This window comes from Pollicipes pollicipes, unplaced genomic scaffold (genome assembly GCF_011947565.3).
Source record: "Pollicipes pollicipes isolate AB1234 unplaced genomic scaffold, Ppol_2.1 Scaffold_4002;HRSCAF=4701_pilon_pilon_pilon, whole genome shotgun sequence".
In the NCBI taxonomy this organism is placed as follows: Eukaryota; Metazoa; Arthropoda; class Thecostraca; order Pollicipedomorpha; family Pollicipedidae; genus Pollicipes; species Pollicipes pollicipes.
The window spans coordinates 42383376-42410650 of record NW_023596420.1 but is presented as its reverse complement, the minus strand read 5'-3'; the positions used below and the strand labels follow the sequence as shown (position 1 = coordinate 42410650).

General features: G+C 61.1%; 1 protein-coding gene across 1 annotated transcript in view; it reads left to right on the top strand.

The window, feature by feature from the left end:
- LOC119094520 (steroid hormone receptor ERR2-like) overlaps positions 1–27074 on the top strand; it is a 65097-nt gene extending 38023 nt beyond the window's left edge. Inside the window, 10 exon segments of the mRNA XM_037217577.1 lie at positions 7407–7511; positions 19170–19376; positions 19919–20042; positions 20549–20627; positions 24546–24693; positions 25638–25724; positions 25726–25774; positions 26277–26380; positions 26432–26497; positions 27069–27074. Coding sequence (XP_037073472.1) covers positions 7407–7511; positions 19170–19376; positions 19919–20042; positions 20549–20627; positions 24546–24693; positions 25638–25724; positions 25726–25774; positions 26277–26380; positions 26432–26497; positions 27069–27074 — 975 coding nt within the window.
- Positions 27075–27275: the final 201 nt, after the last annotated feature.

The window sequence follows — 27275 nt, the reverse complement described above, 5'->3', positions numbered from 1 at the left end:
CTGTGTGTCCCAGTTATTGGTAGTACGCTACGGTTTTCGATCCATTAGCGGCCACATGCGTCAGACAATGGTGTTTCGGCGATGAGGCGTAACATGAAAACAGACATGTTCCGCTCTTCGTAGAAACGAGCCCTGCCTACACGTAGTAATGTTCGGTGTTGAGATGTACCCCCACAAAAAGTAGACACGCGTAAGTTCTGCTCTCGCATGTCTTGTGTTCAAAGTGATCTGTCTGGTATGCTATGAAGAGCGACACCATAAGTGAACCCTCTTCCTCGCCCCGCGTACCCGTCGTGCGATCATCAACCGAAGTCGTCGCGCCCGCGCTGCCGGCCAGATCGTCCGACCCCGACCGGCCGTCCGCCCGAGCGCGCCGTGCGGGCCAGCGTTCGGGTCCTGGTACCCGTCCCGCACATAGGGGCCTGGGCAGGCGCGGGCCGCCGCCGCCAGCCCACCCCGGACGGGCCCGCCGGCCGGCCCGATGTGCAGGTGACGCCCCGCCCCCAGGGCGTGGCCGCCGCCGTGCCCCTCCCGGGCGCCTCGTCCCCGCAGACTCGGCGACGGCGGCGCTGCACGACCAAGAACTGCACGCTGGATGGGAGAGGGGGGGGAGGGGGGGAGGGCGGGTGGCGCTCTGCGCTCATCGCACGCCGGGCCTTCCTACAGGTGGGCACAAAAACCGGCGCGGCCGCCGCGCGCAACCAGTCGTCAGAGCAGGAAGTCGACGGGAAAACACTTGACGCGTGCATACACGACAACACACGCCCGCCTGGGTTAGTCATGCCGCGCACAAAGGAGAGTGGCGGGCGATCATGAACAGGACGCCGCTTTGTGGCCGATGCACGTGCGTCATCGGCGGTGGCGAGCATGGGTTGCCGCTTGAAAAGTTGCTCCATGTGCAGCGCACGCGATAGCTGAGCCATGTGGCGTGTGTGCGCTGAGAGCGGCCGGCCGGGCGCTGCAGCCCGAGCTGGACGGATCATATTTACCTGTCTGTTAGGCCTTGCAGAGCCGGAGAGGGAATTCGCCGTGCCGCGCAATGCTGTGGCGCGTCCGCCCCGTGCCGGACTGGCCATCTGACCGGCTGTGAGCCGGCTGGTGTGTGCCGGTCGTGGCAGCAAGCGCTTCCTACGTCTCGGGTCTGTAACATATCGCCGCCGCATTACTGGGCTCAACACCGTGCCTAGTCGCCCAGTCCACCGCAAAGCGACTCCGGGATTGTTTTTGCAAGCGAGCGCTGCAGAATTGTTGGAGTAGGCTGGGCGGGCTGAATAGGCGCGGGGCTCGCGCGGGTTCCCTTTCGGGGCGGTCTAAAGTGTTGCGTCGCGTTTTATCGCTCCGCCTGCCTCGCTTGCAATCGATGCCGGTCGTCCAGGCAGACTGCAGGCAGCAGGCCACGCCTGCCGGCCGGCGTCAGATAGCCCTTGTTGCCCGGCAGCAGCCAGACAGTGGGGACAGTTCCGGTAGCAGGCAGTGCCGGTTGTCTGGCGGCAGACAGGATCTGTTGTCCGGCAGACAAGCGGTGTCTGTTGTCCGTCGGCAGGCAAGCGGTGCGTGTTGTCCGTCAGCAGACAGGCGTTGGCGGCGGTCGGTCGGCGGGCGCCGGTGTTCTTGCCGGGCGGACCGTGTATTTCGGGCGGCCGGGGTGGCCTGCCGCCTCCCCGGCGTAGCCATCAGTAGTGGTGCCGTCTGGTCAGAACCGGCGGGGCCGTCCGGTCAGGACCGGCGGGGCTGTCCGGTCAGGACCGGCGGGGCCGTCTGGTCAGGACCGGCGGGGCCGTCCGGTCAGGACCGGCGGGGCCGTCTGGTCAGGACCGGCGGGGCCGTCCGTTCAGGACCGGCGGTGCCGTCCGTTTAGGACCGGCGGGGCTGCCTGGTCAGGACCGACGGCGTCGCCCTTTCAGGACCGGCGGTGCCGTCCGTTTAGGACCGGCGGGGCCGTCTGGTCAGGACCGGCAGTGCCGTCCGTTTAGAACCGGCGGGGCCATCTGGTCAGGACCGGCGGGGCCGTCTGGTCAGGACCGGCGGTGCCGTCCGTTCAGGACCGGCGGTGCCGCCCGAGTCGGCCCGCCACAAACGATCGGGCCTGGTTGCCGGGGTTGCGGCAGAGGAAGCGGCGACCGCCAGCCACCAGCTAAACCGACACCCGCTAGCTTAAAACTGCTGAGTAAGCCAGCGAGCCAGTGTGTACCGACTGGCGCGGGACAGGGTGATAAGAACTGTTGCTTATGAAACTAGCTCTCGAAGCGTCAGAGGCAAATAGGACTGAATGTCGAATCAACTACCGCGGAAGCAACTGGGATCATATGCCGCTGAGGCAGCTAGCACTAGCTCCGTTGCCATCGGGTGGCCAATGAAAGACGTCACCCGAGTCAAAACAGCCAGACGGCGAGAGACAGCTTGGATAAGCTGCCGCCCCGCCCAGCCGCTACGGGGCCAGCTGGGGTCCGGGGGTCCCAGTCTGTGGTTCCTCTACGCGGCTGCCGCTGCTGGGCGGCAGCCGCGCGCTGCGGGCCCGTGTGACGGGCGGGGAGGCCGGCAAGCCGGACGCGAGCGGCTCAGGCGGCACCGAGCGCACCGAGTGCCGCCCGGCTGGCGGCGCAGATGGCGACTGTCGCCGGCTGGGCGGCGCCCCCGGCCGTGTTGACGTCCGCCCCGCGTGCGCCGGCCCGTGTCACGTGCGGGCGCGAGGCCCTCCGCGCTGGGGTGCGGCGGGCGCCCGGCCGCCGGCCGGCGTCTGGTTAGCCTCCGCGTTGACGTGTCGCGAGAGGTGGCGTTCGCCGGTCGCATGCGCCGCTTCTGCGGCACGTGCCGTCGATTGCCCGGGCTGGAAGCGGCTCAGGCAGGCGCAGGGCACGCTGGCACCGCGACGGGACGGTCCAGCTGGCTTATTGATCAAACCGGCGGTGGCCTTGGCCTTGACGGACGGGTAGGCGGCCCTGGGCGAGACGGATCAACGCACGGTCTCGGTTGCCGTGCGCGCCGCGAGCGGCGGCGGCTTCAGTGGCGGGGTCTGGGTCCGGCGGTCTGGCGAGCTTCGGTCCGGTTTGGCACGACACACGTCAGAGGCCGCTTAGGGGCCTTTTACTAGTGTATGTTCGATCGTCTGGTTACGCGCCAAGGTCATTATGCGTTGGAAGGTCATTGTGCGTTTGGAGGTGCGTTATAGAGTATGTGGCATGCGTTGAGGCGCGCTGTTATTTGCAGCACGGGATGGGCCATTTGATGCGCATTGCCTCCTCACTCCCCCTCCCCTTCCCCATGATACAGCAATGCGAGTCCCCTTTTTCCGTTATAGTGACGTTGGTAGCAAACCGCTTTCTTTGTTCCGAAGACTCAGTTGTTTAGAGCGCTTCTTCCGAGTCATGCTCCCGTGGCGGGGTAGGTTCGAGTCGCTTTAGATGCTCGATGTTTGCCCCTGGCTTGATGGCGGATGTCTTAACAGCAAGCAGCAGCGTTAAGGGTCAGATGGCAGGACGGACCGTGTTTAGCATTCGCAGGACGTTAGTTTACGCTGCAAAATTATGTCGACCAGGGGTTTCACGATCGGGTAACGGGTCAGGGCTCACGCAATGAGCGCTTCTTAACGCGGGGCTTGTTTTTAGAAGGTCATCCATCCAAAACGTTTTGACCAAATCTGTAAAAAGACGTGATATCACCCCGATCCTGTGAATGTGCTTCCTATCCAGCGGGATAGCTAGTTCGGTATGGTTTACCCGAGTTTTGATGTGAGCGATCAGCGGATGTCTGTATATGCTATGACTTAACCGAACGGAGTGCGTCGCCGTCCCGACGGCAGAGTGGCCGCACGCCTGCTCCGTGTCACGCGTGCGAGTGGCGGACGTGCGAGGTCCGAGGCGCACCACTGGACTCGGGAGTCCGCTTCCCACCGAATGGGTGGGCTTGTCTCGACAAGGAAGGAAGCATTATGACCGGAGAGAAATGCCGCATTTTGCCTCGACGCCCTGTGCGGGAGTGAGCAGAGCGTCTGTATGACAGGTTTGCACGAGACTTAAAGATCCCCGCTACGTTTCGGTGACGTACCTGGGCCAAATGATCCCATGGCTCTGACCTTTGTGTTGTGGGGGTCATTGCCAACGCAAAAGACCATGCCGTGCGATGACTTTGACTCCGACTCCACTGGAGCAAAAAGCGTGCCCGACTGCGCTCAAACAAATAAGACGGAAACAAACAGTTAGCGCACCGGTGAGGTTCTCGGCTGACCTCATCGCCGACCGATTCTGGGGCTGGTCCTGTGCCCTCCGCCCGCTGCTATCCTCCGCCCGACGCTCGAGGGCGCGTCACAGGGGCCGTTCTGGCGACGGCCGCCAGCGACCGCTTCCGACCCGGCTGGTGGAGGGGTTCATGGCTAAGCTCAGCGGAAAGAGAAATCGGTTATGAGAATTATGGCGACAGCGTACGTTTCCGGGTAGCTGACTGTCCGGTCTCCTTGCCACCATCAGCTGTCACGTCTTTACGATTTGTTTATACTTCATGTGCCAGTAGTCGCCGTGTAAGCCGGCCCGCTGTCCACTATCCACTGTCTGACCATCTGCAGGATAAACGACACGACTGCAACAAAATGTTATTCGTTTGATATCGAAGAAGCTAACATTGATAATGACTCCCGTTAGCGTCGCCGCCGCTCGCGTAAGCGCGAGAGACAGCGCACACTCTTGGCTGCGAATGACTCGGCAGGCTCATTCTGCGTCTTGAGTTGTAGTTAGGAAAGGTGTAAGAAGAAAGCAACCTCGCTTTATCGCGTCTTCTGGAGTGGTGCACGCATGGATGTGCGGCGTCTTGTTTACCAGCGATTCATCCAACGATGCCACCAGCTCGACAATCATTAATATTTACTTCTACAGTCGCCCACGCAGTGACAGCTTTACTCTGGAATTGTTAGAAGCGTCCTTTTCGTGTTTTTCTTGCGCACTTGCATGTATATAGTGTGGTCTTGTTCGTGCCTAAACGTGACGAGATATCGCGCGACGTTTATATTTTGTGTAGGGAACAGAAGTGCTCTCAATCATTGTAGCTCTTCTGTAGGTTCGGAATGTTGTGTTGTTTCATTCGTCAGATTTTGATCGATTTGTTTTGGCCGCGAATGATCTGTGGCTCGACGGTTAAGCCGTCACCACCCCTTAAAGCCACGACTACGGGCGGCGGGCGTCTTACTCCGCACTCTGGGCGGGGGTCACACTAGCACGTGTTGCGAAGCTCCAACCGACAACAGTGTAAACGAACAGTGCAAGAGTACCGGTGTTCTGACAGATCGGCCTGTTGCGTGGCTCATCAGCTGTAACGCGACCTGGGTCGGCGTCGCGACTTTGGCATCTGATAACCAGGCGAGGCAAATGGCGCACCCTCTGAGTATGCAACACTGGCGGGATCAGCAGGCGCACATTGTCGCGTCCTCTATATATTGCAGTCTTGTTTCGGCCACCTTGCGTCTAATAGTCTAGCTCGCCTGTCGTGTTTCGAGATCAACCGGCGTCCGTCTTGCACGCCCCGTCTCCTCCGTCGCCTTTGTTTCCGTGATCGGATCAGTTTGCATCGCGCATCTGTCAGTGTGGGTTTACGCGCCGGCGCGCCGGTCGCACGTGCGGCGGCCGCCGGCCGCCAGCAAAAGGTCGTACCTGCCGGGCCAGGGTGCGTTGTCCCGGCGCCCCCGGCAGGCCGCACGTGCTGCCGACCAGCGGCCGGTCAGACGGCCGGGGCGCGCCAGGCGCGGCCCAAACACCCAGCCCGACACTGACCCCCGCCGCCGTGCCCCGCTCGGCGCCCCGCCAACGGGGCCACGGTACGACGCGGCCGGCCTGGCCCTCGTCCGGTGGCGTCGGTGTCACCCGCTCGCCCGTCCGTCCGTCCCAGCGCATCTGCCGGCGTCCTGTCCACGCCGGTTCGTAAGAAGCCGCCTTTGTGACCGCTCCGCCGCCTGGTACCACTGGGGGCGCGCCGCCCCGGCGCGCGCCGCTGCCGGCGGCACAAAGCGCCGCTTTTTCGCCGGAAAGGCCGGCGGCGCGGCGCTCTTTGTCGGGGCGCGCGTGCCCGGCGGCGCTGACCGCGGCCGCTGGCCTGAGTCAGCCGGGCGGCGCCCGGCGCCGGCGCCGCTTCTTACGCGCGCCGCCGCCTCTGGGGTCCGCCGCTTGACCCCGTTGGCCGCCGGCGGCCCGACGCGGAGGCCGGCCCCCGTGCGGACACAAAGCCGGCGGAAGGCGTCGGTGGCGCGAAGAACAATCAGGCGGCGATTTTTGCTCGTTAGCGCGGCGGTCATGGCGGTGTGTACGTGGTGGATGAATGATGTTCTGCCGTGCGTCGCCGATGTGGGATGTTCTGTGGGTCACGTTGCGCGCGGCGCGGATGGGTGTCACGGCTGAGAGTTGGCAGCAAGAAACGACGAATGTTGGGCTCCGTTGGTCGCTACCTTGAACTTCCGGATCCGGGAACCCCCACCTGGTTTGCCGTCCGTGAAGGACGTGCGATGGGACGAGGGCAATCGGCTTAGCAGGATGAGGCTTCGGTTTTCACGAGGGATGCCGGCCGCTGATGACGTTAGTCACTACAAGGCGTCGATGGACAGTCTAACGTTGGTTTGTAACCGTGGTGATGCCTCGGCTTTTGCGCGTCGTTTCTCTCCTTGCTCTCTTTTGCAGGTCTACCCAAACCCTTCCATGTTGCTCCGCTGTCCTATTCCTTCTCCCTGTTCATTTTTTATACCGCTTCTGGCTGTCATTTTTTACACAGTTTCTGACTGCTCTTTTCCCTCTTTCCTCCCCTTCCCTCACTCCCCAGACCCTCCTGCATGCGCCTCCCGTCTTTCCTGCCGGCGGTGCAGCACTCTCCGGCTCCTCACACCCGGGCCCGCCCCGTCGGCCCCGCCGTCGAGCCGCTGTGACACTAAGGGCCTGACGTCACGTCAGGAATGCCAGCCCGCCGCCCCCACCGTCACGCGCCGTGAGGCGCGAGTGTCCGCGATGTTTCAGCGACTAATGAATGGCTCCGGCGAAGCCCAGCCTCACATGCTCTGGGGCCGGATGATGAGCTGTGTCGGCCCGGTGCCGGACGCTGTCCACGCCGGCCGGACAGCGGCTCAGAGCCGGATGTCCGCTGTGGACACTGCACGGGAGGGAGGGGTCGAGCCGGTGTGTGTTTCAGCTGATCATCCCTGTTGTCCGAGGAGGTCCGCGCGGGTCAGGCGGGCCGGTATCGTGCTGGTAGGAATGCCCGGGGAGGGCCGCGCTGGTCAGGCGGGCCGGTATCGTGCTGGTGGGAATGCCCGGGGAGGGCCGCGCTGGTCAGGCGGGCCGGTATCGTGCTGGTGGGAATGCCAGGAGTCGCGCTGGCTCAGCGTTTGCCGCTGAAATATGCACGTGGCCCGCTTCTGAGCCGTCGTCCCTGTGCTGCAGGTTCGCATGGTGCAGGGGCACCATCAGGCGCAGGTGAAGCGGGAAGAAGTGGAGACGCCGCACAGCAGCGGCATGTACTCCCCCAGCACTACCAACCTGCCGCAGGTAATTGACCCCACACTAACACCCTCGCGCGCGGAATGTGCTCCCCATCCAGGTATGGGTCAGAGTCTTAGCACCGATGCCGCCACGTGCGTCCATGCGTCTCCCCAGTAACACCAGTCTCGCGCGTGGATACGCGAGCCCGACCCTCACACCACGGCTTGGCAGCACGTTCTGCCTGCTGGCCGTGCTGAGGCTCCTTCCCTGTCATCGGTCCGAGGCGCCAGACGCAGCGATGCTGCTGGGTGATGCAGCAGCGGCGCGGTGCTGGCTCCCGGACGGCGTCCAGGCGGCGCGCGGCGGAGGAGCCGGCGCCCTAGGCCAAGGTCGCGGCGTGAAGCGATGGCGGCAGCGTTCATGCAGTTTCCAGAACCGTGCACGACTCACGGATGGGTACACTCCAGTCATGTCGGAAGCGGAGCGCTTTCCGGAAAACATTGCTACTGTGCCGACACTCCCCGCTCGTCCCAGAAATCTCGCCACGAGCGCAGCCGCGTGCGATATTGCGCCAGCCGCCGGTGCCTCTCCAACAGGCAATCGCCGGCTAATTGCCTCTCCCCGTCATCGCATGATGCGTCACGCGGCGCCACCTGTGCGTGCGTGCTACGCGCATGCGGCGGCTGCTCGGCGGCCGCGCGTCACGCGCCGATCGGAACGCGGATGCGATCGGCGCTTAGTCAGCGGGGGTCTCGTGCGCCGCCGTCGTGCCGTCCCGCGCTCGCCGAGACGCTCAACAAAGCCCGCGTCGGCTTCCGCACCAGCCGCTTCCAGCGATGTCCGGTTCCGCCTCCGCGGTGGCCGAGCGGCCGGCCGTCGCCGCCGCTGCCACGAAACCGCGCCTCTTCCGACGGGGGAGGCACAGTTCGCGGCAGCGGCGGCAGCGGCGGCGGCGGCCGGCCCTCATGGCGTGCGGATGTTGCGACTCGGAAGCGGGTGGGCTGGGGCGGCCCGGCGACCGTCGCCCCCGGGAGCCGACCCCGCCGGCCGTCTGTGTCTGCGCCGACGCGGTGGCCGCCGCAGATAAGGCTGCGCACGCTTCCGCCGACAGCCCCGCTTCCGCCGGGCCGGCGGCGCGTGGTCGCGGCACGTGCTGTGCAACCGGGCGCGAGCGCGGCGCGAGGGACACGGCCGCGCCTCACTGCAGCGTCGCTTGACCCCGCGCAGCTATCCGGCGCGCTGTCCGGGGCCTGCGGAGAGGTTTGCGTTTGCTGGGGTCGTCCCAATTGGCGACGGCTTAAAACGTACGTCCTGGAGATGTGGCGTGGCAAGCGAGTGAACGCGGAGATAAAGAAGCTTGGCCATTTCACTTGCCTTTTGTCTTTGCTCAAAAAGATATCGTCCAAAAAGTTAAGTTACCTGAAACAGGCGAGCCAAAACTATGTAAGTAATGCGGTGTACTGAATCAGTTCTTCATCAGTCCTGCGGCTCAAATCCGGCCAGTCGCCGTGTTTATTTCCCGGCATGAGTTATGTCCGAGCTATGTATAGCCAACGAAACCAGCCCGTGAATGATCACACTGGAATCTAGCTTGAATTGCCTCGGGACGTTTCCGCGTGACCTCACCAGCGGACATGGCGGTCAGGAAAGCCACTGTCGGGGGTGCACCAGACAGCGCTGACGTCACTACCGTCAGCCATGGGCCCGGCTCGAAGAAGCCGTGTGCAATCTGCAGTTGAATGGGAGTCTGACGTTGTCTGATACTGAGAGTACTGCTGTTGAAGGGAGTGTCCCACCGTTTGGGGCCTCTGTCAGAAGCATACTCTGGTGAAACCTCAGGACCAGTTAGCTTAATGATAGCACTCGGTAGCACTACTGCAACGCCATCAAAACACGAGAAGAATGCAAATTTTAATTATTTTCAGGTCCAAATTACGCTGTGACGCTTTGCAACAGCGGACACTTCTTTCCCGCAGTCGCGACAGTCGTCGTGGCGACGGCGGAATCTGCTGGCTGCCCGCTGTCATCTTTCACTGAGAGGGAGTGTTCCACATATGTGTGGGATTTTGAACTGAAATGACCATCTTGAAGATCATTCGGTGCAGTTCACAGCCCTGCACGTCTTAAGACTGAAACCCCTCTAGTTTCTGAGCTGCACTCCCGCGAGGATATGCAGGCTATTTCGGGAGGATTGTTTCAAGATCACCCGGGCATCCATGACGCCATTATGACGTAATTTAGATACGGTCATGCCGTTAGCCATGTGGCGATCAAGGCTAAGAAAAATGTAATTGTCGAGTCGTTCATAAATGACGTTCGTGAACACGATTTCCAGATATGACGACGATCAATTGGCTCTCAATCGATGTTGTGCAAGGTGCGATGACGTAATAAGACAATGACGTGTTAAGGAGCTCATTTACGAAGCAGAGAAATTGTGTTGTTCAGGGCTGACTTTTCCACTTAAATGTCTACCAATAGTTGCAAGTTATCTTATTTAATCATACTTAATGCTTGCTTCGCTATCTTCCAGTGTGGAATATTCCCCTGCATGACGTCAGCACAAACGAGCATTTGTGATTGACACGGGGGCGGCAAGGGCCAGTTGCCGAAAAGTGCATTGGTTGAAGTTTGAACCATGCGTCATGATAAACCATGTGATACTCAGTTTCCCAAAGCCAAAGTACGCTTCGAAAAGAGCTACGGTAGTAAACGCCATAGAGGCGAAATCGAAGTCATAGTGTAGTGTTTCGTTGAATTGGTGGGATGATAGCTCCATGTTCGCGCATTTTTTTCAGATAGTGTTTCAAACTTTCGTAGCGTTTACTACACATATATTTTAACACAGGAGTGTGTCGCAATCACTGTACAAAACACACACGTTGGAAAAATCTGCGCCAACGAAGGGTATTACTTGCATCGTGGTGAATGGAGAGTCAAATAAGATTTCTCCCTCAGCAGCTGCTGCTTCACATTGAAATTCTGAACTGTTTGGAAGGATAATGAGAAAACTGCATTGCTGATCAAATCGTACGCGTCTGACCTAACAATAAGTGAAAGGAATAAAAAGGTGGCATGCTTCCTTCAAGGGCGTTAACTGTCACACGCCAGTAGTCTGGTCTTCTGTGTTCTGTTGTTGATAGTGTTGTAGGCGATGTATGAGGATGGTCATAAATTCCGCGGGCCGTTCGATCTGTTTTCGTGCCTCAGGGTGGGTGGCGTTCCGATGGTGGCGCAATTTCGGCTGTTGGCCCCACTGAAAGCCTGAAAGCTCACCCCCACCACGGTCTACCGGCGCGGGACTCGGTCGTTCGATTGAAGCGGGCCGCGGTTGGGCTGCTGCGAATGCGGACAGTTGGACGTTCGATGCTTCCATTCAGCCTGCGCTTCGAGCCGATGTTTTTTTAATGCCCTGGTGACCGACTGGTTCACGGAGTGACATTGGGCCTCCATGGAGCGAGCCCGGGGCCTTCGACATTGGGCCGCCGCGGACCCAGCCCCGAGGGCCTTCGACATTGGGCCTCCATGGAGCGAGCCCGGGGCCTTCGACATTGGGCCGCCGCGGACCGAGCCCGCCGTTGCCAAACAGAGGAGCGGCTTTGGTTTGAATGAAGCGAATTTACGCATTCCTGTGCGACCATCGCTAGGGCTCATAGCTGTCGCACGAAACGCCTTTTTTACTTTAAAAAACACTGCGGACGGGATGTTTACATGACATAATTTGGGTTATTCTAAACATTACGCGCTTGCGGAGGGTTTAATCGCATAAGCATGACAGGACGCCATCTGGTGATCGCCGGCGATCTGGAAACCGAACGGCGTCTGCAGATCACCCTGATCGCGCCGAAGCACCGGTCGCGTGGTGTGACGTCACGCGTGGCCTTAACCCCGGGAAGGTTACGCAAGCCGGCAGCACTGCACGGATCCGCGGTTTTTGAGAGTGACCGCGGCATTGCTCAACGGGGCATCGCTGGAATGTTGATGTCGCGTGGCATCGGGGTCGGCGGTGTAAACGGCGGCGCGGCGCGTGGTGTCGGGTGTCACTCTGATCTCCTCGTTAACTCCGACACTCACTCTCTCCGCGCCGCTCCTCTGTACTGTTTTCTTTTTTTCCGTCGTCCCATTTTTTCCTTTCTACCTTGTTGCAGCGATCTGTCCGGGGATGTTGCCAGCTGCCGCCGTTGTTTGTCCCGGGATGTTCCCAACTGCCATCCTCGTTTGATCCTCGTTTGTCCTGGGATGGTAACATTAGGTGTTCGGTTCTGAAGTTTGTTGCGTGTGGTAATAGTTGATGACCGAATATTTTTCTTCAACGAATGGTGTACACTTCGACTGGACTTAAGTTTGTTTTTTTATTCAAGAAACCTGAAACTGGACAAATAAAAAAGACAGCCGAATGCAGCAATAGAAGCTGATACTATATGCCCGAAGTCAATACGGTTGGTTGGTGCGCATCAGCGCCCAAGCAAATTTTTGATTCCGTTGAGACCATTCAGGCTGTTCTCTCACTCGTCTCCAAATAATCTGTTACTGTATCTTTTCTTCTCTCTCCTGCGCTTTGCGCTCGACTTTCATTGTCGCGGCCGATCGTTAAGGTAATCATCGTCTATATTATCAGCGTGCCAAACCCGAATCAAACAATTATGCCTGATGGAAAAGCTGTTTTCTAGTATGCGTTGCGACTAAAGTTCGACAGATATAGACCGATATGGCCCTTGTGATACGCTTCTGGAGGACAGAAAATGCTGGGGCAGCAGTCGTCGGACCACACGGGCACGACATCCCATCGTGAGTCCCTGGAAAGGTAAATGGCTCCCACGTTGGCGAAATCGTTGATCCACTCATGCACGCTACCATAGAGATTATATCACAAGGCCTGTCGTGCAAAGGTTCGGCCCCAGGTGGGTAAACCAAGAGACAGCTGCCGAACAGCAAGCAGTTGACTGGTAATAAACAGGGAGTGCGATGAAGAGTGGCGCGATATTCCTGTTTTAAAAAGCGATCAAAAAACTGCGTTTTGATTTGTTTCTTTGTCTTTTTCGGCTTCTCTTCAGCACGCGCTCACCGAAGGCCCCGTGAGGCAAGCCATCATTTTCCGTCGGGATCCCGCCGGCGGGTTTAAGCCAAGCTGGGGATCGAATATCCCACTCCTTTGTTTCTTTTCGTGATGTTCTGGAGTGTACCAAATGTGTTCGGGCAGCCTAGAGGGGCACCTGCGTTGCGCTTGCGTATTTATAGGCACGCGCCGCGAGGTGTCCGTCGAGTGCGTCATCTTGCCCAAGGTTTTCGAGCTCGAGTCTGTCGTCAGCTGCTCAGAACGATCGCGCTCGGCCTGGCCATCGTGTCGTAAGATCGCTGAGGGTTTTTAGTATTAATGGGCTGGCAACCTGGTCGCGTGCCACCTAGATGTCAGGCGCGCTTACGCCGGAGATCAATGGGGATGCCTCGGCGGTGATTTTTGGCAGCGATGTGTCGCGAGCAGACTGCATGCTTTGGCGGCGGAGTGCACCTCAGCGGGCGTCACCACGGTTCTGTTCCAGAGGACGTGCTTAGTGCTGGGGCATCGGTATGGCGCACCAAGAGTTGTGGGGGAGGAGGGAAGCCGCTTTCGTTGCTGCATGCATATCGATATATGACATTCCATGCGACACGTGGCTTGTCTGAACCGTCGGCCGTAACGACGTCGATGGCGAACATGTTTACGGCTACGGTTCACGGTTGTTTACCAATACGTCTAGTGTAAACCCATAAAGCTGGCGCTAACGTTCTGGCACCAGAAATCGGCACTGTTCCGGAGGCCTCCGACCCGCTTGTTGTTTTCTCTTGTTCAGAGAGCGCGGTAGGTATGCTCTGGGTTCGAGGATATCTATCGAGATTGCCCTTTCGTGCGCCACGTATTGGTGCTTTCGGGCGTGCTGGCTGCGTTTATTACTTCGCGTTCACTATTTTGTGTGGGAATCAAGAATAGTTTCAAAGACTGCCCTTCCCGTCTTGCGGTGCTCTCAGTGCTCTTAGTGCTCAGTGCTCTCAGTGCCTTACGTTGGCTTTCTTCAGTGGTCGACAGGCTTTATCAAGGGGGCCTTTTTCGGCACGAATGGAGCGTCATTTTAAAGACGGCCCGCGATGTTGGACGCGTGACGCGGACGTGCCATCCTGTGCCTGCGCTCCAAGAGCTGCGCGCGTCAGCATTCCTCCCTGTGGTCCTGTTGTGAGCGGGGAAGCAAGACAGCCCCGCTGGCGGTGCCGCTCGACGCCCGTTCCAGCATACGTGGCGTTCCGTACAATGCACACCGTGCGGACAGGACGGGCTGCTCGCCGCGCCAGGGCGTGGGCGGCGTAACAAACCGATGAGTCAGGAGTGGACCCGCTGTCTGTTTGTTTTTGAGGTCTGTCGTGGGGGCAGCGATCTGAAGCGGCCTGGCGTATACATGTGAGGTCAGCCAAATAATGGAGACGTTTAAAGGACGGGTCCAGTAACACTAACGAGTAAATCAAGCATAGCGTTGCCGAAGTATGTGTGCATCGTGCTAAATTACGGCAATGTCGGGATATGCATGCGAGCCAAAGTCCGCGAGCCAGGAACGTAAATGAGAATATAACTTTTACAAATGGGAGGTGCATGCAGCATGGAAATATTTTCTCCATTATTACGCGAACCTGCAACCAGTTCAAAAGGGAATGGGCCCGCTTCACGCGATCATTCTGGCGGCCATCATTGCTTGATTATTCTAGCTGCGTTCACGCCCTGATCATTGTGTGCATATCCGGATGTACGTTTTACCTGCTGGAGCGCGCCGCCTCTAGCAAGACTCCGTCCTATCGCAAGAGTAACTCATACGCCGCGCGGTGAATAGCATTCGGCAGTCTGACAGCCTTTGGAGCGCCCACGGTTACCCGCTGGAGCGTGCCGCCTCTAGCAAGACTCCGTCCTATCGCAAGAGTAACTCATACGCCGCGCGGTGAATAGCATTCGGCAGTCTGACAGCCTGTGGAGCGTCCACGGTTACCTGCTGGAGCGCACCGCCTCTAGCAAGACTCCGTCCTATCGCAAGAGTAACTCATACACCGCGCGGTAAATAGCATTCGGCAGCCTGACAGCCTGTGGAGCGTCCACGGTTACCTGCTGGAGCGTGCCGCCTCTAGCAAGACTCCGTCCTATCGCAAGAGTAACCTGTACGCCGTGCGGTGAATACCATTCAGCAGCCTGACGGCTTGTGGAGCGTCCACGGTTACCTGCTGGAGCGTGCCGCCTCTAGCAAGACTCCGTCCTATCGCAAGAGTAACCCGTATGCCGTGCGGTGAATACCATTCAGCAGCCTGACAGCCGTTGCAGCGTCCGCGGAAGATGAGAGCGATATGCTGGATGCCGGGTCATTTTCGTCAGCCGGCGACCGAGCCGGCGCCGCCGCGATACGCGGGACGCAAACAAGTCGCTACCGCCGTTCACACTTGACTGTCAGGAGCTGAACCAGGCCGTCACGGCCCATTTGCGGCGCAAGTGGCAACGGCGACTCAACAAGCCCACGGCCGTGCAGTGCCAGATGGCCGCGATGAGCGCGGGCGGGTTGTCCATGGCGCTGGCGGTGTGCTGCGGTCGGATGAGGTGGTCTGCTGTTGGCTGCCTCGTGGTCCGCGCTGGCTCCGCCACGCCCTTCTCGTCGTGGCGGAGACGGACTCGTCTGCCGGCGCCGGGCTCACGCGTTATCGTGTGACACGGTATCGATGTATTTGTGGTCGCGTGTTGCGGGATAGGCGTGATGTCACTCGGCTAGGGTTGACATCACGCCAGACGAGCGAGCCCGGCAGGACTGAATAGAACTTAATCACTGAGATCGTACCATTCGGAGTGGCGGTCGTTGCTTGTCTGCAGCGGCGTTAGTGCCCTCGTTTAATGCGGGTGTGTCAGCGTATGTGATTCGCACACCTAGCTAGTCGGTTACTCCTGCTATTTTTTTTTTGGGGGGGGGGGGCAGTGCGATGTATGACCGATTGGTGGTCACCACGCCGCAAAATGTTACCTTCGACACTCGTGAAGAAGATTTCGCAGGTTTCGTATTGCAGCACTGTGGCCGATAGCGCGCCATCGCAGCTGGTTCGGAAGAGGTTTTGCGCGCCTTATCACACCGCTCACGGAACGGCCTAGCACTGTGTGCCGACCGCATTCCAGCGGTGTTCTAGTAATGAGGCCTGGCGGGGACCCTGCAGTGGACCCGGTGTCTAAGAGCTTCGTGCCGCGATGTGTCACGGGCGGCGGCGGTGGCATGCGGCGCGTAATGTACGGCCCACAGACGTCACGAGGTGCGGCACGCGCGTGTGGAGCCGCGCCGCTGAACAGCCGCACCGATCGCGGCGGCGGAAGCGGCGGCGCAGGCAGGCAGCCCCGCCCGCCGCGCCTCATTCACTAGAAATTGATGACGTTAGCCCTTGGCGGTGTATGAAAAGGACTGACTGAGGTAAAAATCGCGCTCTCCCCTCCCCCCCCCCCCACACCTCAGAGGGATGTACGGTCATCGATTCCGGTGGGGGCCAAGGTCGCTCGTGGTCTGTCAGTGGCGTTCGGCGGGAACTGGTCTTGCCGCTTGCGGCGGCTCGCGCGCGGTCCAGCACCCTTCGTAACCGGGAGCAGTTTCATCGCCCGTTCCCCAGACCGACCGGCGTCTCTACCACGGACAGCTATAGAAGTTAATCACGGCAGTCGCTGAATTGGAACTGGGCTGAGGCGCTGGGCGCTCAGCAACCGTGCGCCTCGTCCGTTCCCACCACCCGACGATCAAATAACAGAAAATCGCGCTGGGGAGACGAACGCGGCGCGGCGTGAACGCCCGATCGTGGGAGAACGGCCGGTGCCGCCGTCCAGCGTTGGGTTACGCCGCGCGCGCACGTGTACCGCCGCGAGCGCGGTGCGTGACGCGACCGACGGGCCGCGAGCGTGCCGCGAGACGCGACGGGTCCGGCGGCGAACGTGCCGACGTTACAGGTGCGGTCAGCCCGTCTGCCGCTGAGTCAGCGGCGCCGAGTGGGGCAGCTGCGGGGTCACCCCGTGGCCCGGCCTCGGCCCCTGGCCGCCCGGCCCCTCGCCAGACGAAGGCCTTTGACTGAAGCGTGCTCCCAGCCATTGAGAACCTGAAGCAGAGCCTGGGGATGGAGCGCCATGCGGTTGAACGAGATCCACCAGGTGTGAGCTGCTGTCATGTAGCTCCTCATGCTGACGCAGCACGCGAGGTCAAGCCGGTTCATGCGGATGAATATGCAGATCGGGGTGCGTTGGTCACATGAATACACTTGGACAGCCTACGACCGATTCGGATAAGTGTCCTCCGCGTAGTTCGTGGCGTACTGCACATCGCCACTCGGTTCGTGTGTCGCGATGGGCGGAGGTCGGGCCATATTGGCAGATTATGGTCAACGATCGGGCCGCATTAAGGTTGGGATCCGAATCAATATTTAGAGTAACTTGGACAGATTCGGCTAACTGCTGGCGGTAATAGTTTGTAAATTGCTGCTGGCAGTCGGTAGGTATTTGCGACCAGCCACGTAGTGGACGTGTGGGTGCCGGTGGCGTAGTGGATAACGCGTCTTCGTGAACTACTGCGCGTCTGGGAAACCAGAGGTACGGGGTTCAATTCCCCGCGGTGCCCGTCCTTCCTGCCAGGGTGAGAGGCAGTGATGCGACATAGCCTCAGCAGCTGCGTGCGTCGTAAAGCCTCAATGACGTCGACATCGACAGTGGACTTGAACAATGCTAAAACTGTGTTCGCATTGTCGCTACCGTCTTGAGCATGTTGCGAACGCTCAAGGCGAAAAGTGTGTCGTAAAGTGGCCGTAACTCCACATCAGAGAAGCCAATGACCCGTATGCCCCAGAAGTCGCTCGTCGGGTAGAATATGAAGGCTTCCATTCACGTAACCATGTACAGGTTGTGGAATGCGTCCATGGGAAGCACCAAAAACCGGGAATTATCCGCGCGCACCCCCGGCAATACCTTTGTCTCCTGAACTCCATACTGGAGATGGTTACATAATGTGATAAATGGAGAGGAACTGAGCTACGAATATTGGATTTTGCTCTGGGGCCGTAATGTCATGGGGCTTGAGGTTTTAAGTGCGTGGGACTCACACTCGGCCTGTGATTAAGTGTTAACGTATGTGAGTGACAGGCTACAGTTTTCACGGACTGCTGTCAAAAGCTCTGCCAAAAAGCATATCCAGGGCGTTCTCTGAGGCTGTGTTGAAAGCTTCGTCAAGCATGCGCAAATTTTGCCCTTATCTTTTTGCGAATTGTTGTTTAGATTCAGCGGTATATGCATTTCAGACCATTAGCCGCCGTTTTCGTTGCTGCCGCCCTATTCTCGCCCGCTCGTCCGTGCCACAACTGCGGCCGATTGTTGGTCGCCCTTGGGTGGCATGCCGGCTCCTGTTGAGCACAGAAGCCTGGTGTGATGGTGAGCGGAGTGAGCGCGGGTATTCCGTCCCCTTAATGCCCCTTATTAATTAACTTAATGACGTCGTGGCTGGTAACTACCACTCGAGCCCATAACAGACTGTCTGAAGCAGGACACATGCTATTTTTGGAGGGCAGTGACAAACCGCACGCGCCAAGCCGCAGGACCCATTGATCGGTTCGTCACGTGACGGTCTGGACTGGTGACGCGTGCCGGCGTACTCCGCTGGCGCTGGTGTGATGACGCGTCGGTGGCTGATCCCGGGCGGACGCTGGCCGTCGCCGACAGGCGGGTGGCCGGCGGGGAGCCCGCGCTCCGGCGCCGGCAGCTCACGGCCGGCCGTGCGGCCCCAGCGCCGTTCGGTGCTGTTTGCTGCAGTGTGGCTGGGCGGCGCCCTCCAGCTGACCGGGAAGGTGGCGGCGGCACAACGCGACGTGGTGGGCTTGTGATAAAGTGAAGTCGGCAGCGCGCCACCGGTGTTCGGTGGCGCCGGACGCAGTCAGCGACCTGTGACGGGTGGCCCGGGATGCTTGCGCTGTTTCAGCTGCAGTTGCGGCCTGTGGTCCTCTCCCGCGCACGGTTCGCGCTGTGTGGCTTGCAGCTGTCGTGCTATCTGCGCCCCGGCTATGCCTTTAGTCCTGTCCCGTGGAGGGAGCCTCTGAAATGGAAGGAGGTTGAACTAGTGTTGTCCAGGCGAAATGGGGGGGGGGGGGGGGGCGGGGCTGTATCGCAGCTGGAGCGACGTTCAGTAACCCGCCTGTGGTGACTTCCCCGCGCAAGTGTTGTTGCGAAGGACTCAGCTGACGCCCCTTGTTGCTATGCTATCCCCGGTGACGTTTGTGTTTGGCCGCGTTGTGAACGCTTGTGGTGATGCTCTCAGTGCAGCGTGGCGACCCGCTCGGCAGTTGACAGCCCTGTCTCCGAGGTGGCGCGTACCCGCCTGGGCCTCGTTGCCTCCCCCCCCCCCCCCATTCCCGTGTCTCCGGTGGCCCCGCTCCCCCCTCAGCGGCTGCTAACCACGCCGTCTGCCCCGTCTCGGCCTCCATCGGCGCCCCCCCCCCGCCCCTCTCCCCCCCAGTACCCGCCTGGGCCTCGTTGCCTCCCCCCCCCCCCATTCCCGTGTCTCCGGTGGCCCGCGCTCCCCCTCAGCGGCTGCTAACCACGCCGTCTGCCCTGTCTCGGCCTCCATCGGCGCCCCCCCCCCCCCTCTCCCCCCAGTCCCGTCTCCGGCGTCCTGTGCCCCGTCTGAGCCGCTGCTAACCCCCGCCGTCTGCCCCGGCCAGGTGGAGTTCTCTGACCGGGCCGAGTTCGAGGTGATGGACGTGCCGGACGGCGGCGGCACCAGCTACCCGGCGGCCGGCGAGCTGTGCGACAGCCGGCCGCCGTCGTCGCCCAGCGGCCTCGACAAGGGCGCGCTGTACGAGTCGCCCTGCTCGCCTGACCGCCAGTTCTGCTCGTCCACCACGCTGAGCGAGGGCGTGCAGTTCGAGGTGCGAGCTCGCGCGAAGTCGTCCGGCGGCGTCGGCCCGGTGCTCCGGTGCGGAGCTCTGAGCCGGTGCTCCGGCCCGGTGCTTCGAACCAGCCGCTGGAACCGTGTCGAGGGCGACTCTGCTGGAGATTCGTGGAGCACGGCCGACACCGCCTGCGCGGCAGCCGTGATAGCAGCGTTTGATACTGGCTCGGTATTGTTTGTGTGTTCATGTGAGCGGTGCTTGGCGCGGTGGTACGTGCTGGGCTCTGGCTAGGTCGAGGCTCGCGATTGATCGCGCGTTGCGTTTTTGCTACGATTGGGGCGAAATCCCGCAAGCACTGCCACATGCGTCGAACATGCCCTAGACGACTTTGGGAAGCCACTTGCGCGTGGTCTACCAGATCCCTGCTGAATCACAACCTATCGACCGGCTTCTTGCGTCTCTTTTTCCCGGCTGGTCGCCGCGCGAGGCGCCATTGATCGGCGCTGTATTGTGCGTCGATGCCGCCCTGCTGTCGTCGCCTGCCCGCGCCAACACTGAGTGCGCTCCGCTCCGCCCAGGTGCGCGGCGAGGACGACGCGCCCAAGCGGACCTGCCTGGTGTGCGGTGACGTGGCCAGCGGCTTCCACTACGGCGTCGCCAGCTGCGAGGCCTGCAAGGCCTTCTTCAAGCGCACCATACAGGGTGAGCGCGCGGCGTGCAGCTGGTGGTGATAAACCCGGGCCGTCGGAATGTCCGATGATCTGTTTCTAGGTTGATAGAAGTTTTGCTTGGGTCTTCGACCACGGACAGCTCAGCATCGTGAGTGGTTGGCGCAGGCAGCCAGGTGTGCGTGTGTTGAGAGATCCACTGTTCCGTTTGTGTAGGCTTTTCCCCATGCTATCCGTGCGCACCAGCAGCGTATACCGTGTAGAAGCCTGCGGAAGTTTTCGGCGAGCTTCCCTGTGCCCGCCCGGACACCTGACGTTGTGCTGTGGAGGTTCTGCTGACCTGGGGGAGCACCTCCGTCGTTCCCGCGCGCCAGTCCCATCTGCGGCCGTGGCGCACGTCAGCGCCGATGCTGCTCCGTGTCGACACGCCGGCATTGAGCGGCTCCTGACAGCGCCCCTCTGCCGGGCTGGCAATGTGTCGGCCAGCGGCGGCCGGAGCTGGGCTCTCGCTGACGCCCGGCGGTGCCGCGCCCGTTGCAGGTAACATTGAGTACACGTGTCCGGCCAACAACGACTGCGAGATCAACAAGCGCAGGCGGAAGGCCTGCCAGGCGTGCAGGTATGTGCCGGACGTCGCAGCGGGCCACGCGCCTCGTCCTGGCCAGGGCGGGCAGGCTGCGTGATTGGTGTGTTCGTGCGAACGGGGTGTGTGCGCGGCGGCGCGTGGCGAGTGTGGTTGCGGCCGCTTACCCGGGTGTGTGCGTGCGTGTGTGGATGAGTGGAGCGTGAGCCTGCGGGCACGTGTGGTGACTGTTCGTGCAGTCGGTCCGCTCGACGGCAGATTGAACTGTGTGTAGTGATTTCGTGTAGTCGTTCCGCTTGACGACAGGTTGAGCAGTGTGTAGTGACTGTTCGTGTAGTCGGTTCGCTTGACGACAGATTGAGCAGTGTGTAGTGACTGCTCGTGTAGTCGGTCCGCTTGATGGCAGATTGAACCGTGTGTGGTGACTTCGTGTAGTCGTTCCGCTTGACGACAGATTGAGCAGTGTGTAGTGACCGTTCGTGCAGCCGGTTCGCTTGACGACAGATTGAGCTGTGTGTAGCGACTGTTCGTGCAGTCGTTCCGCTTGACGACAGATTGAGCAGTGTGTAGTGACTGTTCGTGCAGTCGGTCCACTTGGCAGATTGAGCTGCGTGTAGTGGCTGTCCGTGTAGTCGGTCCGCTTGACGACAGATTGAGCTGCGTGTAATGACTGTTCGTGCAGTCGGTCCGCTTGACGACAAATTGAACTGTGTGTAATGACTGTTCATGCAGTCGGCCCACTTGACGGCAGATTGAGCTGCGTGTAGTGACTGTTCGTGCAGTCGGTCCCGCGACGAGAGATTGAGCTGATAGGATGGGCTGTGGATTCATTACAACGGGTGTGGAAGGTGCAGTTCCTCCGCCGCTCCCCGTCCGACCTCCACTCGGCCCTACGGGTTGGAGTGGCCTGGCTCGGCCCCGCAACGGAGAGGCTGTCCAAGAGTCTGGCTACCTGCTGCAGTCCTATTAATATTTAATTGGGCCGCGGTGGCTACTGGGCCCACATTAGGCAGGCGGCCCGAGTTTCCCCCTCACTGCTCCAGTTCGGAGCCCACGCATCTGTGCTCGTGTTCAACACTCCGTAGCTGGCCCCCCTCCCGCCCTCGCCCCCCCTCACATTTGCCCGCCGGCGCGGTCTCCAGGGGCGTCCACCTTGGCGCGTCGCGCCTGCAGGACGGCGCCACACCACCCATCACGCGCCGGTCGGCGTCATCACGTCGGCTGCCCCGGCGCTGGCGGGGGCCGCCCGCGCACCTGTCCCGCCCGCCGCGCTCGACCTGGGCACCATGTCGCGGGGTTGTGTCGCAGATCGCCGCAAGGCGAGGGTGGACAGCCGGTGTCTGCCCGGGCTGATCGGCGACGCTGACGCGCGCTGGGTGGCGAGCGCCCGTGCTGAGAGCCCGGCGCGTCACTGCTGCGCCGTCGTTCAGCCGGCGGTCGGACCCGTGGAGGGAGCGACGTGCGGGCGACGCTAACGGCTCGGCACCGCTCGGAGGTCGCTGCTGGAACGGTCTGCTGGTCAGGGGCGGCAGGCAGCGGGCGCAGCTCCCAGGCCGCGGCGCCCGCGGACGCCCGTTGCGATGTATCGGCCGGAGGCGCCGACGACGGACCGCGCAGCTGGCGGCGGCAGAGGCGTGCGTCCAGGCGGCGCCAGTCGTCGCCTCCGACCAGGGCGGAGCTCGGGCAGGGGTGGCGCGCAACGGCCTGCGCCGTCGCCAGGAAACTGCTGTGGCAATGTCAGCTGGTTGGTGACGAATCAGTCGGCGTGGAGCGCATGGGGCGCTGCGCTGTATCGTTATGGACGCGCGGCCGGTTAAATGGTTGCGGCGCAGTGCCAGGATTTGATTTAAGTGCGACGGCTGCTGTCGATCGCTAGATCAGTCGTGTATCATGGATCAATCAAGTTAGCATTCAGGTGTGGACACGGTGTTCTGCAATTATCCTCGTTCATCCACTGTCGACATGATTGGCTTCAAACATCCCAAACACCAGTTTTGTCTTCTTTGTCAAACACAGGCGTCTTAGTTTCGTTTTGTCTTCAGCGCGTCGTACCGGCTCCGATCTAGTTGGTAATTTCGCATTGCCATTGCGCTCTCAGTGCTCTCGGTGATGCTGAGACATGTCTCAGATGCGCCTCGCCTTCGACTGGCAGCATCTCGTCCCGGGCATGAGTAGCTGCAGACTGCTGTCCAACAATTTTGTTCAACTAGCGTTCATGAGCTTCTGGTTTTGCTGCCGGGCGATGACGTTCGTAGGCGCGACAGACCGAGCCATTAGTCACTGCCAGCGGGGATCCGGCTTATTAAGTAACGCCTGGGAATGCGTGGAGCAGGACGACCTCTCGTGGCCGCATGAGCGGAACGGTGGCGCGCGTCTCCTTCCGGCGGGTGGTAACGGTAAGCCCGACCGGCGGCTGGTGACTCACTGTTGACGGATATAGCGCCTGCTGTCCCCGCGAGGACGCGACGATCCGGGTCGCGTCGGTCGAGGTCGAGTCGATCTGGGTCGGGTCGGCGATGACAGGAGGCTCAGTGGATGTGGTGACGGTGACGCGTCACGCACGTCACTGCCCCCCCCCCCCCTCCCCAGGACGCTGTCTGCCGCATCCCGCCGGGACGCGGGGGGGGGAGGTCAGGCACTTGTTCCGTGGGACTCCAGCCTGCCGCGCGGTTTCTGCAGGAAATGACTTCAGTGGAGCTCACGGGAGCTCCGCTGCAGTGACGCGACTGCCAGAGTTTGTCCCGGGCTGCGGGCGTGAACTTCCGCGTTGTACTTTCGTTTGGCTATGTACGTGATGTGGGCGGCTCCGTTCGGTAGGAGCTGGTCAGGACTCGCTGTTCTTCCCATGTGCACTGGGGTTTGATGAAGCTGGGCTTGTGTCCGCGCTTTGCTGGAAAGGCTTTGCTGTGCGTTGCGTGCTTGGATGTCTTTGTTCACGGTTGGATGGGATTTGATGTAGCTGGTCGTTGGCGCTGAAGCCTCCTGCATGTAACACCCCGCAAGTGGCCGGGCCACGATTGGACGGATGTTGAGTCGTAGCGAAGGTCGTCGTGCAGCTGTATTGTGGAGCGCTAGACGTCGGCGCGAGCAGTCTGACTCGGTCAGCGCCGGCGAGCCCCAGCCATGCGGCCGCCAAGTGACTGAGCGATGCACGCGGCGCCTTACGTAACAGTATTGTGGGTAGGACCGCGGCCGAACGCTCCTAAACTGTTTCACTGTCACCAGCTGTGCGCGCCCGCGTGTGTGTGCGTGTGTGCGTGTGGGTGGTTCGGTGGGTGGGTGTGCGCATGGGTGTAGGTGTGGGTTTGGATCTGAGTCTGGGTCTGGTCTGGTCTGTCTGGCTGTCTGGTCTGGTCTGGTCCTTCTTTGAGGATGCGACGTTTGCGAGCCAAAGTGACCGTTGACCTGCGGATTCGAAGCCGTGGCAGGCGCTGGCTGGTCGGCCTCTCACACACTGTGACGTCTGCGTCGTCTGGCGAACCCCAGACGTGCCGAGTGCGTACCGTCCCAGGCCGGAGTGTCGCTCTGGTACGTCCCGGACCCCGCGCGTGCCGTCCCGGGCTGGAGTGTCGCTCTGGTAGTCAGGAGCCGCTGACGCGTGCCGTCCCGGGCCGGAGTGTCGCTCTGGTACTCAGGGAGCCGCCGAGCGCGTGCCGTCCGGGCCGGAGTGTCGCTCTGGTACGTCCCGGACCCGCCCGAGCGCGTGCCGTCCCGGGGCCGGAAGTTTCGCCTCTGGTAACGGTCAGGGAGCCGCTGAGCGCGTGCCGTCCCGGGCCGAGGTCGCTCTGGTACGTTCCGGACCCGCCGGGCGCGTGCCGTCCCGGGCCTGAGTGTCGCTCTGGTTACGTCCAGGGAGCTGCCGAGCTTGCCCCGTCAGGCGGACCGAGCCGAGCGCCACCGGCTCGGTGGCCGCGCGCGGCGACACCTCCGCTTACCGCGCGCCCCCTCTGGCAGGTTCCAGAAGTGTCTCAAAGTCGGCATGCTGAAGGAGGGGGGGTACGACCTGGACCGCGTGCGCGGCGGCCGGCAAAAGTACAGGAGGAATCCAGAGCCACCGTATCAAATGCACTCGGTGCAGGTGAAAAAGCCCGTCGCTAGAAGGGTGAGACGGCCCCGGTCCTGCTCGGCGTCTGCAGCCGACTGACAGTACCTCAGCACGCAATCGATAGTTGAGCAGTTGATGCCTTTGCTGGCACCCGACGAGCGTTTGTTAATGGCGTTCGTGATCAGTCGTCATGTGCCATTGGTCATTGTGTGTGGCTGCCAGGGAAGTGTGACGCTGGCTGCCAGCGTGTGGCTGCCAGGGAAGATGTGACGCGCAGACCGCATATCTATGGTGTGCTGGTGCGCACTTTTGTATGCCTTTGTTTAATCAGTCGCATCCGAATTAGTCCAAACGCGGGTTTTCTGCATGCATGTGTTAATTCCCACGCAAATAGCGTACATTTGAAACAGCCTGAAATTCCGGATGTTTGCAAGCATGTGAGAGCGTGTCATCTTCAGTAAGCGTCTCCTATGCACTACAAGGCGGAGCAAGTAGTGTGATCAGCGGCCTCCCCTTTTGACTCATTTTACCGGCAATTTTGCGGTGTGGCGCACGGTGGGGGTAATTGGTAATTGGCGTAATAATACGGTGGCGCACGACCGACCTCGGTGACAGATGTCGCGCAAAGGTCGCTGGCGCCTGTGAGATCCGAGCGGGCTGGCGGACCGCTGCTTCACACGGCGTTCCGACGACGGGCGCTGCGGTGCCTGTGCGGCTGCGCATCTCTCGCCGTGCTGTCCGCGGGCCGGCCTCATCGCGTGTCATCAATCATCCGCTCTTCTTCCGTAGTGTATTGGCCTTACTCGGCGGCTGAATGGGTTCACCACTCGCACCGACCACTCGACACAAGGGCACACGGCCGCGGCAACCCGGCGCAACCGCGAGCAGCCGAGCTCTGTAATGGTGTGACATCACCTGACCTCAGCTGACCTCACCTGACCGTTTGTGGCCCCTATGGCTGGTCCGGCAACAACATACGCTTCTGCGGCAATCTGATGAAGTACGAGCAGCCGGTGCCGAGCGTGCCGCCCGACCGTCGAATCACTCCCGACCTCGAGTACCGCACCGTCTCGGCGCTCGCCTACCTCTGTCGACAAGGAGCTGGGCAACTTCATCGTATGGGCCAAACAGCTGCCCGGTGAGGGGGCCCGATCTTGGGAAGGGGAGGAAGGGGTCTGGACTGCAGGATGCTGGCATAGTGGAGAGGTAGGGAGCGTAGAGTGGATGGCAGTGGTTCGAAACTCGTGGTGATGGCGTCGCTTTTTGATACGACTTGCGCATTTTCTGACATGGGCGTGGACAGTTTCCTTGCTCTTCAGTCGGTCGAAATGCGTTGTTTATTTTTATTCACGTAAGATTTATACCGTGCGTGGTTCGTCTTTGGGTAGAGTGATCCGTCGCAGATTCAGTACTATCCTGAATGTCACTGGTGATATGCATACATGCTAGGGAGATTCAAGCAAACCATCACTCGCGGCTTGATACGCCATCGCCAGGTCAGTTAGGTCTTGACCCCCCCCCCCCTCACCCCCCCCCCCTCCATCATGCATGTATCACCCGTCCCCCCTCCCCCCCCCCCGCCAGCGTCGTCTCGCATGTCCCCGGCGCGTGCGTGGCTCTGACCTCGCTCCCGCCGGCAGGCTTCGGCAACCTGGAGCTCAACGACCAGATGAACCTGCTGCAGAGCTCGTGGGTGGAGGTGCTGACGCTGTGCTTTCGCCTACCGCTCGCTGGCCGAGGGCGCGTCGGGCCGGCGACGCCAGCCCGCCGGCGCGGCCGCAGCTGACGTTCGCAGCGCGACCTCACCCTCGAGGAGAAGGGTGGCGCGCGAACTTGCGGCCTCGAGCAGGTGTTCCTGCAGGTGAGCACGCCGCGTGGAGCGGCGGCCGGGCGCACCGAGGGACGCTGGGGTGGATGGATGGAGGGCAGATGGCGGCGCAGGGAGGCGTCGAAGAGTGGGTGGTGCCGCCCGGCTGTCGGGCTGCCGTGGAGGGGGCGGGGCGGTGAGGTGGGTGAGGAAGCGGAGGCGGGGGGCTCTGGGCGGCGGGGTGGTGATGAGTGTGGCGCTGGGAGGCGGCAGGGCGGTGCGGCTGGGGCCCGCTCGCGCCACGGGAGGCCGTTGCGCGAGGCTGGCCTGGCGTGGGGGAGGCGGATCGGAAAACCGGAGGGCAGCGGGAGACGCGAGCGCGCACCGAACGTAAGAGGCGAACAACAACCACCGCCAGGGTGGAATACGACTGATAGATGTTTGACGCCGCAGAGCGAGCTCGTCGGCTTTGACGCGGTCGGAGAGCGGTGGCGCACAGAGTGCAGGACAAGTGGAGATGTACTACAGCAGACTCCCACTCGCAACACGAGGATAGGGCGGCGCCACCGACTGGCTCGGAGATGCCCCCGCGCTGTGACGGTCGAGTTGTGCAGCGACTTCGCAGCGATGAAGGCTACGCTCTTGCGTCCACGTCCAGCCTTGGTGCCCCTCTTCGGGCGGTCAGAAGGCGGGGGTTCGACCATGCCGAGGGCTGAATTGACGGCCGTCCTAGGCGGTAATAGGTTTGAGGCCTGGGCGTACTGTTTGGTGCTCTGCCGAACAATATGGCGCTGTAAGGGGAAAAATGCGCTCGGGGCATAAGTCCAACCCT